This window comes from Poecilia formosa, unplaced genomic scaffold, assembly GCF_000485575.1.
Source record: "Poecilia formosa unplaced genomic scaffold, Poecilia_formosa-5.1.2 Scaffold1328, whole genome shotgun sequence".
NCBI lineage: Eukaryota > Metazoa > Chordata > Actinopteri > Cyprinodontiformes > Poeciliidae > Poecilia > Poecilia formosa.
Window position 1 is genome coordinate 1 of NW_006801267.1, and position 12,562 is coordinate 12,562.

The 12,562-nt window shown below is 37.6% G+C and overlaps 1 protein-coding gene and 1 long non-coding RNA gene across 2 annotated transcripts in view; one reads left to right on the plus strand and one right to left on the minus strand.

Moving 5' to 3' along the window:
- Nucleotides 1–1,180, minus strand: LOC103132796 (uncharacterized). Its single transcript, XR_475628.2, has 3 exons — nucleotides 582–1,180; nucleotides 217–252; nucleotides 1–52 (listed from the first exon to the last, which is right to left on the minus strand). It is a non-coding gene; the product is annotated as an uncharacterized LOC103132796 (long non-coding RNA).
- Nucleotides 1,181–4,022: 2,842 nt separating this feature from the next.
- Nucleotides 4,023–12,562, plus strand: part of LOC103132797 (uncharacterized) — a gene marked incomplete at its 3' end in the record, with an annotated part of 11,001 nt that continues 2,461 nt past the window's right edge. Inside the window, exons 1-2 of the mRNA XM_007544584.2 lie at nucleotides 4,023–4,647; nucleotides 8,184–8,537. Coding sequence (XP_007544646.2) covers nucleotides 4,536–4,647; nucleotides 8,184–8,537 — 466 coding nt within the window. The remainder of the gene's footprint in view (nucleotides 4,648–8,183; nucleotides 8,538–12,562) is intronic.

A 12,562-nucleotide genomic window follows, 5' to 3' on the forward strand; every position in this document is an offset into this window, starting at 1 on the left:
CTTTCAAAGAACTGAGATCTGCTGGGACTCGCAGTCAGAGCAGCTGGAGAGACTGAAGAGATTCAATGATCATGATTTCAGTTCTTAATAATAATTAGCATCATATTCAATAATTACCCAAATCACATTTTTAAATTAAATTCTTCAATGTGATGTTTAATCCAACGAATATCTTTGAATATTTAAAATCATTTTAATGTATCAAAGTTCACCAACCTGGATCTGCTGAGCAGCTCAGCAAGAAGATCAGAACTAGAGAATAAATAAAATACATATTTATTATAAATAAAGCTGAACAAGTTGAACACAATGAAACTGTAATTCAGACTTAATTTATAGCCGATTTTTATTTTTTACATGCTGTTATTTATAAAGGTCAATTGATTGTTGTATTTAACACTGATTCACAACAGACATCAACTCTTGACACTTTATTACACAATCAGATTTATTTCATACTCAGACTCATCCAGGCCCCCAGTAATTATATCATTAAATCCGTCCAGTAAAATGTCTCCAGTGTCTCTCAGACAGAGAGAAATGCTGATCCAGCAGAAAGAGACTAAAACTTGTCTACTTACAGATCAGACAGTGAGATGTTCCTTCCATTGTTCTTCTCAGTGATCTGACCTGACGATGTTTCACTGAAGCTGAGAACGGCTGGCTGAGCCGCCTACTTCCTGCTGCTGGTCCGTCTGCTGCAGAGAGAGGAGGGGTGGCAGAGAGAGGAGGGGCTGCTGAAACAAACAAACAAAAAATGAAACATTTTCACATCTCAGACAAAGAGGAAGACTATGTAGAAGACCCCCGGATGTGATGAAGAAGGCCGATGTTATAGAAGAGATTGAAGATGCCATTGGAAGGAGAGAGGCGCCCCCTAATGGTAGATATTCAGGAATTGTTAATATTCAAGAATAATTAAGACAAAGAACTGCTTTTACTGACAGGTTATTTCTCCTGTAACAACATTTTTTCTCATGTTATATATTGAATGTATTTGTGTTGCCGGAGCATATTAATGAGAAACACATATCATCTATTACAAACACAGGAAAAATCCCTGAATGCACTGAATGTTGGAAAAAGGACACAATACTCTAAGGATCAAATCTAGAAATGATGGTACTGCTTACCAGGATACTGGCCTAGTTAAAGTAAACATATTATTCTTTTAAATTCTTCCTTTTCTCATGTTATTCATTATTTTATGGACTAAGTAGAAGAATGAGGGTTTTTCTGTGGTCATTAGGTAATTTATTCTCTGTCTTGTCGTGTCTCGTCCCTGATTGGTCCCACCTGCCCCTTGTTGTCCCTTGTTGTGTATTTAGTCTTACCTTGTCGTTCCCAGTCCTTGTTTCTGTTACGGGGTGCCGGTCTGTGTGACCTGTGGTTCTGGGCTCTGTGTACAGTTTGGGATTTGGACTACGTTAAACTTATTTTCTCTGGGCCTCACTGCCTAAATCCTCATCCTTCAAACTGCATTATGTGACCAGAACAGCAATGCTTTGGTCTGAATTCATGGCCATTGTGGCTCCAGACTCTCATTCTCCTGTTCTGAGGCGTTTTAGAGAAACTTGTTTTGCTGCTGTCTTTTTAATGTGAATGAGACATTTCACGCCCCCTCCAAGTCGCACAGCGTTCCGCTCCACCCTGTTCGGCCATTTTTGTAGTTTGATAGCAGCGATATGACTATCTGTTGGCAGAGAAACTTCTTATTCCAGAGTTTATTAAAGATGTCAACAATCCTTCCATGTTGGAGCCAGAGTCCGACCCAGAACAGGAGAACGAAGACGACCAACCTCAGGGCCGTACAGAGACCTTTGGAGGGCTCAGAGTTAAAAGGGGCCCATTGAACAACAACAGAGCAACAACCATATTAATCAATAATCTAATATTTAATCAGATCAAACTGCATCATCATGTGGACAATGCAGAGCTAATCTAGTCCATGTTTCTCTGATTTAATGTTTCTGCTGCTGATCTGAGACTGAAGCTGTTAGACAGACCAGAGGAGAGAAGGTCAAAGGTCATGAAGTTATGGAATAAAAACATTTGATGATATTTTACTAAATAAACTCTGATAATATCTTTAACCTCTTGAACAACTTGGCTGCAGACTGAATTAAAGACCAAAAGCTCAGAGGTTCATTCTACATCAGTTTTCTATGTTAGAAACTCTAGATCTAGAATTATAAGACTGAGATATCAAGGCAAAGAAACTCAGTAGGTGCTGGTAGGGGCCATTCAGGGGCCCCTCCAGACATTCAGGGGCCCTCCAGACATTCAGGGGCCTCCAGACATCCAGGGGCCCTTACAGACATTCAGAGGCCCTCCAGACATCCAGGGGCCCTCCAGACATTCAGGGGCCTCCAGACATTCAGGGGCCTCCAGACATCCAGGGGCCCTTACAGACATCCAGGGGCCTCTATAAATGGTTGAATTGTAACACATTCATCTATTGAGAATGATAATGTTACTAAATTTTATTTAATTCATTCAGCAGAGGGAAAAAAGTACATTTAGGATTTGATTAGGAAGTTTATTTTGTAAAAGTTTAAAGCACCATCTTGGGTTGTGCTGTGGTGGTGCAGCAGTTCAGCACAACCCACATATGGAGGCCTCAGTCCTCGATGCGGCTGTCGCAGGTTCGATTCCCGGCCTGGTGACCTTTGCTGCACGTCTCCCCTTCTCTCATTACCCACCATCCTGTCAATTAACTATCAAATAAAGGCCACTAGAGCTAAAAAATAAATAAATAAATAATCTTGATAGTTGTGACAATATGATGTTGGGATAATCAGTGATTGATTTTAAACTCAGCCAGTTAACCTGGGCTCCTCTCACAGATCCACTAAATCTATATTTAACCTTGTTAGTGATGCTGAGGTTCTGAGTAGGAGGAACCGGGGGCCTAAATCACGATTCTGTCTAGGGCCCCATATTACCTTGGGCCGGCCCTGCATGAAGAGCCGCTGCATCTCTGTGCTGGATAAGAGAGACCATAGGAAGCTTTAACTAGCAGGGCAAAGCTTCAGATGAGCCTTTCCTGCTTCCTGACTGTTGGGTTTATGAGGTTCTGCTAATTTAGTTACTTCTGAAGATTAAAGTTCAGGTATTCTTATGCACAGTAGATGATGCACTGCGTGGTAAAATGCATTCTGTCGCAGGAAAATGACCAAAAACAGGCGTTTCTTTCTTCTGTCATAAAGTGATGAAGACCCATTTCCTGCATCTTCCACCTGAAATGACTGTTTCACTCAAAGGGATTATAAATATGTAGTTGACAAATATGTAAAATTAATAAATGTGCTTTAAATCCCTTTTGTGTTTTCATTTAGTCTCTACAGAAATTACATGTCCGAAGCATTTCAGTGTCAACAAAGGGATTCTGAGCACATGACTGTAGCGTGTAACTGTCTGACATGTAGTTATTTTAATGTCATTTTAAACATGTATAAATGTAAATAAATGTATATAAATAAATAAATATAAATGTATAAAAATGTAAGGGATACTGGACCTCATTTGGGCAGTTCGCAGTGACCGGCAGAAAATATCCCTTAATTCAGGTGTGGACAGACGTTCCTACAGAAGTCTTCATCATCTTTACAGAAGTCTTCATCATCTGAAGGACAATAATTATGAAGCCTGTTAAACTACAGAGCCGCCTAGAAATGGGGAAAAATATTTTGTGTTCTCTCACAATAAATTATCAAGTACAGCTGGTTTATTTTGTATAGTCAAATTTTATTTCATGACATTTTGATAACAGGTGGGATTAAATAAGTGTTCAAACGGTACATCCAAATAGTTTGGATGTATTTTTTATTTCTGTTTGTGTCTCAGAAGGGATGGAAGGAGATGGAAAGCCCATGTTTGACCAGTTCTTGGTTTGTGGTGCATTTCTAACCTAAAGGTAAAGATATTTCAGCATTTATGCAGCATGAACTGAGCAGTACATATTGTGATTATTGTGAGAAGCGCTAAAGTCTTGCGTGGGAATCGGTGATGTAAAAGAAAGAAAAAAACATGTCCTCTAGTGGGGATCCGTAAAAAACTGGACCTTTAAGAAAAAACAGGTGATCCGTAGTGGTAAAATCGATGTTATGATAAAACGGCCTGCCAAATGCCATAGTCTGCCTTGACACCAATTACAGGCTGCTACGTCACATAGCTGAGTCTCTCTGATTGGTTCACTCTGCGCGTCCAGCTGCAAAAGTTCAGATTTTCTGACTCGAGCAAGAGGCTCACAGTTTCCCACTTTTAGGGCGTTTCCGTTGATCTTTCCGTCTGGGAAGTCGGGATTTCCCAGTTTTTCATTACCACTGGAACGCATCATAAGCTCCACCTTCACCTCCACCCTTTCCGCCTCAGCAGGGCTCAGCCTGCAGAGGAAAGTGAAAGTGAAAGTTTTCACTTTCTCAGTGTTTCATCCATTTATTCTAGTTCCACCGGTCTTCTACCTGCCTGTTGTGTTTAAGTTAAACTTCAGTGTTTTTATGTCCCGACGAAACATTTTCCACTTAGAAACGTGAATGAATCTAAATTTCGGACGGACAGACCGAACCAACCAGGAGATGGATTCTTCTCTGACTGCGTCTCTGCTGCTGCTGTCTGTGGTTTTCATGCAGTTTGTCTCTGCAGCAGGTGAGATTCAGCTGGATTCATGGTTAAACTTTACTTACAGTAATGTCTAATTCAGCCCTCAGGAGCCGATATCCTTTTAGTCATTTCCCTGATTTAACCCCCTGAATGATGGTTCATTAGCAGAACCTCTACATGCTGAGTCGGTGTTCTGACGATCTGAGCTACCCCGTCAGATTTTCCTACCGTAGCTCATCTAGATGGCCATTTCTGTCTGTCGGTGCTACCTTTCGAAAACCGCTGACGTCATGTTTACATACCAAAGACCATCGCATTTCGTGTCTATGTTAAATAATGATCGGAAATCTTTAAAGTGACGGGATTTAAGTTTCGCTCAGCAGTGATATGCAGCATTTGGGGGGATTGTCCAAGGCGAACCTACAAATAAGGATGCTTATAATAGTTCTGGGTTTATCAATGTGGTTTAGTTTTTATTTCATTGTGACTTTTTTTATCTATTTCAGTTTTAGTTTTCAGAGTGGAATTGCTAGTTTTTATTATAGCTAAATATGACTTAATTTTAGTTTGTATTAGTTTTTTCATACTTTGGTTAATTTTTTAGAAGGGTAGGGTTCTAATTCTAAAACAAACCTTTTAGAATCGTTTCTAAAAATGTACCAAAGTGTACACTTGTTTATGTGTAGATTGATTAATGATTTCAGCATAGATAAATTAAGATTTTAAATTGTTTAAGGAGCTTCAGAGAATATTCATAGTTAGATTGTGTTGTTGCCATAGCAACAATCTGATGCTGTGAGTTTAATCTTTGAGGTTTTGCTGTTCATTAATGCATCTTATCCATCCATTTTCTAACACCTTGTCCCTGAGTGGGTCAGCAGGTGCTGGTTCCTCTCCAGGTGAGAGGTGGGGTCACTTGGACAGGTCACCTGGACCCAAATGCTTGAGCCAATGATTACTTACTATTATATACATGGATAACAGCATTGGGGACAGAATATCTTCTCCTGTTCAAAGATAATTTGCTTTAAGTTTTGGTTGCAAAACTTCTTAAAAAAAGTTTATAAATAGGTGAAATAAAATAAAAATATAATCATCCATTCAAAATGAATTTCATTTGGTTACATTTCTAATTGCACTTCTCTCATTTCTGCAGAAACCAATAAGTACTTACTACCATAAGTATTCTTATGCTTTTACAATAAACTATAAATGAAAATATATTTTAAATATTCTACCAGTCTTATCATAAAATACAGTCCAAACCTTTAATAATTAGTTTTAAAAGGAGTTTGATTCAAGGAAACAATGTTAATAAGTACTTCAGGTTGCATTGGAGGTTAGCATGCTAAAAGGCTGCACACACTTAAAAACATTTTTAACCCAAATAAAACAAATGAAATTAAGATCTATCAAAAAAAAAAACATGATTTCTTTTGGTTGAGTTTCACTTTCATCTTTTTGCGCCTTGGAAACCGTTGTTTCTGGAAACTGGATCTGTTAAAAAAAAAAAAAGCAAAAAACATGTTTTGAATACGTTTTATAAATACTTTGGTTATTTTACCTGCTATAAATCAATTATTGGCTCATTTTGTAAAACGCTTAACATTTTAGTGACAATGTGTTCATTAAAATATTTAGATAGAAACTTGATGTTTCTCCTGCCTGGGATGAAGCACACAGGTCATCATCATCATCATCATCATCATCATCATCATCTGCTGAGTTTCTAAAGGATCTAGTAAATAATAAAAGCTAATTCTGTCTTGGTTTCATCCAGTTTTGTCCAGAAGTTCAGCAGGGAAACCAGCAACTTCTGAGGAAACAGATTAAATTCAGATCAGAAATAATTTTGAATCTCAAAGGGAAATTATTGTGACTCTCATTAACCAGCTGAGATCAATGAGCCTCAGAGAATCTGATGGTTTTAGATCTTCTGTGTATTAATTTAGATCCTTCAATAAACTAGTTAAATATTATTTCATGAAGTTTTTATGGCTGTTCTGATAAAATATTTTCTCTATAAAAGTCGATAAGAGCAATTTTTATCATGAACACATTTGTTAAACATTTAAAATTGTCTTTAGAAACTGACCTTTGACCCTGATCCAGTCTTCCAGGTTCTGAGGGTTTCAGTGTTTTGATGTGTCTGCTGTTGGGTTAGACCTACACTGATCACTGGCTACTGTTGAGGAAAAATGAATATTTTTAGTGTTTAATTCAGTTAATCTTACAACATGTGAAAAAGGTTTATTGAGATGGTTGTTTTGAACAAAATTATTAATTTAGAATCATGATTAAAGTTTTAGATTAGTTTTAGATTAAATCATGTTAATGATTTAATCTAAAATTATTGATGGGAAAGTTTTCAACTTAGAGGAAGGAAGGACGGAGATCTGAAGGGAGCTTTAGTGTTTGGTTATCAGAGGTCAGGAGGTCATAAGGCAGCTTCACTTGGATGAGCAGGAGAAAAGTTTGCTCTGTTCACAGAAGGTCAGAAAAGTTTTCCAAATTAGCATCTGGGATGGTGTGAAGACTGAACAGAATATCTAAAACCACTATCATCTAATTTGTAAGACATTTTTCTTAGTTATTAACTGCATGGTCTGATTGAAAATAGTCTAATAATAGTTTTAGAATGAATAATTGTAGTGATTAATTCATTCTGAAATTGTAATATCTGTTCTTATTTCAGAATCAAATAGAAAATGTGTGAAACAAAATGTTTTGTTTCAGTATTTGAAAATTGCTCAGGTTTATGGTGAAAGGTTTTGGAAAATCATTGTGTTCATTCTTACACTCAGGATTGATTCTTTCATCCGATGGGATAGAAAAAGGAGTTTCACCTCATTCTGATCTGATGATTTTTGTTACTTTTGGTTTACAGCAAGAGTCAATCTTTTGAAGTGCTGAATGCAGGAGAACAAAATGAGGTTTGTGGAGATAAACCTTTGCTTCAACTTTCCACAGGGTTTTAAGTTTCTTCCTGAGGAACCTGTAGGGAGAAGACAGGAGAGATTCCCACCTGTCTGTGAAACACCTTCCTCTGTTTTTCTCAGAAAGCCACAAAGCAGCAGGAGTTCAGGAGAAGCTCTGCTCTCACTTTGTTCAGACAAAGGGGACAAATGGCCTTAGATTTGGAAGCAAATTGTAGGGAGTTTCTACCTTTTAAGAGGCTCCATGATACCTTCCAGTTGGTCAAGCAGAGGAACGCCTTATTTGAATGTATTAAAGAGGAAAAACGCCTTTACTTTAAAAGTTTGTACACAGGAGCAACAAATCAGATTGCTGTTTTATTTTACTTTTGCATCAGCGCTCTCCAAAGACATTTTTTCTTTATCCTATTCTCAGGTAAATGAAGGTCTGTCGTCGTGTGTATGAAGTGTTTGTGTTGTTGATGTGATTTTATACTTTTAAATGTTGGAATAAACTCTGAAAATGTAAGACATGGAGCTCTGATTGTTAACTCTGTGGCTTTTGTTTCCACGCATGGAATAACTGAATCTGGAAGCACAAGAGAATATAACGAGCAAGTCCAGTTTGACCTCTGACCTCTCTGCTCTCTGTTTTCTCTCCTTCAGATCAGAACAACGCACCAATCAAAGCTGAACCTGGAGATAACGTCGTTCTGACATGTAAAGATCCTGATCAGGGGAAAATCAAAATCGCAGAGTGGAAGAGAACTGATCTGGGATCATCAGGATCTGTCCTCCTGTACAAAGATGATCAGCTTGATCCAGGAGCCCAGCATCCATCTTACAGGGACCGAGTTGATCTGCTGTGTAATCAGATAATGAAAGGAGACGTGTCTCTGCTTCTGAAGAACACAACGACTGATGACAGCGGGACGTATGAATGTCGAATTGATACAGAAAAACTTGAGGGGAAACTGATCAGCACCGTCAGCCTGCAGGTTTCTCCTCCTCCTCCTCCAGGTGAGAGTTTGTCTCTGGATCAGAACCAGCAGCTTGAAATGTTGTCTGTGGAGCCCTCACATCAATAATCCATTGATCAGAACAACAATATCCCTCAGTGCTGAGGCATCTTCTGCTGTTTTGATTGAGCAAAGTAGGAGGGTATACCGCTCCAAGATGGCCGCCATATTTCCTGTGCCGGAGCTGCAAATGCGGGGTCTACTCTTATATTATGTCTATGATTCAAACTGTGCGCTGCAGGCGAGAAGGACCTCACTGCAGCAAACAGAAAGGGGCGGGGACGGACCACTGTCAGTCTCTTACCTTATTTGGAAATTGGACCATTACACTCCGGAAGTGAAGGGGGCGCTATTTCCTATATTATCCGCGGTCTCCTGTTTAAATGTTCTTTTGACATCTGTGATATAGCTTCATCTTTAGGAAGGAGTTTCTCTCTCAGCATGTATTTGAACTTCTCTCTTTTATTTACTTCAGCGCAGCTCACAGTTTTTAACAATTTCCGTTGCTTTCTGTGTACTTCTAAATCTGCTTCTTAGTCGCATCTTTTTGGGCCTGCTACTGCCTCTAGTGGCGTGGGGGTGGTAGCACAACTAATATAAATACATTACTAAAGTCTTATGTATTATTAATTCTCACATAACTAGAACCGCAAAAGATTAAGTCCCTCACAAAACACCATACCTTTTACTTTTCTTAAGGAAGTAGAGCTAATTAAATGACAAACAAAACCTGAAAGTGGTTCCAGTTTCACTCATTGGCCAACCTGTTGAAATTATGGCACATTTTAAATACCTTGGATCATTCCAGGACAGTCAGCTCAACTTTGCTGAAACACTGACTACATTTTTAAGAAACGTCACTCTATCTTTTAAGAAGACCCAGTGATCTTGGGGTTATCTAACAAGTGCAACTCGTGCAAAACCTCTAGTTAGTTAGAGGTAACATTAGCTAACATTAACATTAGCTAACATTACCTCTAGTTAAGTAATGTTAACATTTTAACAATGAGTTAAAATGTTAAAACTTAAAAATGTAACTTAAGTTTTAAATCATCTCAAGTTTTAACTGTTGAGGGCTTTAGCTTTTTTTTCATCTCCTCGGCTGGTTTGGTCACATAAGCTGCAGACTAACAGACAATCTTTTAAGAATACTTTGAAAAATAGTAGGTAAACAGTGGTGAAACCAAAAACAACTCTGTCTCAACTGTTTAGAACATCATCCTCTTTTTTTCATCAGTTTGAGCTCATGAAGGCGTTGCTGTGTTCCTCTGGTAAATATAGAACATCTATTAGAAGTCATTCACTGACAGTGCAATAATTATTCTTAGCCAAATTAAATGATAACATTTACCTGTAGCATACTAAGTGTTTACTTGATGCACAAATTGTTGATATTGTGATTCTATTAATGAGTTTTATTTTACTGTTTTAGACTCAAAGAAAAATGTCCACCTTAGAAGACTGAATAGTTTAATTATATGTTTTCCTATATATAAGACTCTACCAACAAAACAAAAATGTGGATTATTGCTTGTTTAACAATCCTGGTTATTCGTCTGTGAACCTAATTAATTTATTCGTTATTAACTTTTGCTCAATTAAATTTCTTATGTATTCATTGTATATGGTATTTTTATTGTTGTTGATAATGTTGTTTTTCATGTTTGCTGCAGCAAGGTGTACTTGCTGCAGGCGGGGCTTTAATAAGCTGGTAGTTTGGGGCAAAACAGGAAGTGGGCTGGCAAAAACAAAAGTCTTGAGTAATTGCGGGTTACAGAGGTATATCACGTCATATTTATGAAGTACTTATGGAAAAACCAACAAATGTCGCCGATCTTCTTTGCTATCAGTATAGAACCTTCAGCAGAGCTAATCAGGTCAGACTCATCAATCCTAGGTATACCAGATAAAATTAGGACCCACAAACTGTCACTGTATGCTGATGATGTCATACTGTATATTAGAGACCCAATAATTTCTATACCAAATATTTTAAAAGGTTTGAAAGACTTCAGTGTAGTCTCAGGATACAAAGTAAATGAATCAAAACCAGAGGCCATGATAAGAGGGACCTGGCCTCCAGAACTATCCAAATTAGTGAATTTCAACTGGTCACCTAACGGGTTTCGATATTTGGGAATCAATATTACCACGGATGTCCCCAAATTATACAAAACAAATTATGGGAAGTTATTGGATCAAACTCAAAATGAATTTGGGAAACATGGGAAATTTTACCGTTTTTCTTTTTGGAAGGATTGAAACAGTCAAAATGAATATTCTCCCCAGATTGTTGATTTTTTTATGTCCCTTCCTATTTGGATTCCAACATCAAGATAAAAAAAATGCAAAAAATAATCTCTACATTTATTTGGCGGAAAAGAGAGGCCAGAATAAAATTGACACAGCTGACCAGTGGTAAGCCTTATGGAGGTCTTAAGTTACCAAATTTAAAATTATATTATTGGCTAATACAGACTAAAGAAACAACATGGCTGACACTGAAACAAAGCGCATGGCCCACATTTTCATTACAGGCCCTTGAATTTTGCTCAACTGAAATCTGGAACAAGTACAAAATTACAAATACGTGGATGAAAAGCAAACAAAAGACTTTAAGCATGATTAAAAAATATGAAAGCTCCTCAATTTATATCTAGGGCTTTAGAAATGTTTGGATATAATAGACTTTTTACCAGGGCAACAGGATTCAGGGTTTTGAATCTGGCAAAACAAGAATCTGATTTGTATTGATGACTTGTTTGAGGGAGAGATTCTGAAATCATTTAGTCGGATCAAGGAGAATTATGGGTTGAATATACCTGATGTCCCATACTGAATGGTCTCTTCTTAAATCACGACCTACTGATTTAGAAATGTTCTTCATAAAGATCACCAAAGAGAAAAACTCTGATAAAACTTTGTCAAATGTTTAGTCATGTATGACAGAGGGGCCTCCTGGGATAAAGGAAAGGTGGGAACTAGAAATGAATGTTGTGATTGAGGATGAGGAGCGGGAACAAGTGTGTGAAAATGGACAGAAACTGACTTAACAGTCCAACATGGACAGAATTTTATTGGAAAGTGATCGTTAGATATTTCAAAACACCATGTATTATTTCAAAATTTTATCAAACTAAATCAAATTTGTGCTGGAGACAGTGTGGACTAGTCGGAGATCACACTCATTTCTTCTGGGATTGTCCAAAGATTAAAACGTTCTGGGAGGGAATTAGAGAGGAAATTTAAAATATTTTACACATTTATATTGAATGGAACCCCCTGGTCTTTGTTCTGGGGAAACCCCCAAGTAATTTATTTAGTAAATAAAAACGGTACTTGTTTGGAATCCTTGTAGCCAAAAAACAATTATAACTGTATGTTGGTACAAACCTTTACCCCCTACTTTAAATCAATGGAAAGAGAGACTAGTGAGCATTTATACAATGGAGAAAATAACAGCAAATAAATGTCCACTGATTTATTTAAGAAAAGGTTGAACCCTTTGATGACATATTGTTCATGCCCCTGGAGACTAAAAGTATCTCTGCTCACAAACACATCAGTGATTCAGGAACTAAGACGGCATCTGATAGAATATTTGGAGATAAATAACGTGAAGTGATGCTCCACTCGTCCATATGTGCACTCGGATGAGCTTAAAGCCGCTATCGGAGCCTCCTGGGCTCCATCACACCTCAGCAGAGCCACAGGCTGATGGCCTCCACGCTGCATTGAAGGCTGCAGAAGGATTCCTGACCAAGTACTGAATGCATAACTGAACATAATTATTTGAAGGTTAACTCTTTTGGTATTAAAACACATTTCTTTTATTGGTCGGATGAAATATGCTAATTTTGGGGATTTTGGGTTTTCATGAGCTGTAGCCAAAATCATCAGTGTTAAAACAATAAAAGACCTGAAATATTTCAGTTGGTGTGCAATGAATCTAAAATATATGACAGTTTAATTTTTATCATTACATTATGGAAAATTATGAACTTTTTCACAATATGCTAATTTTTT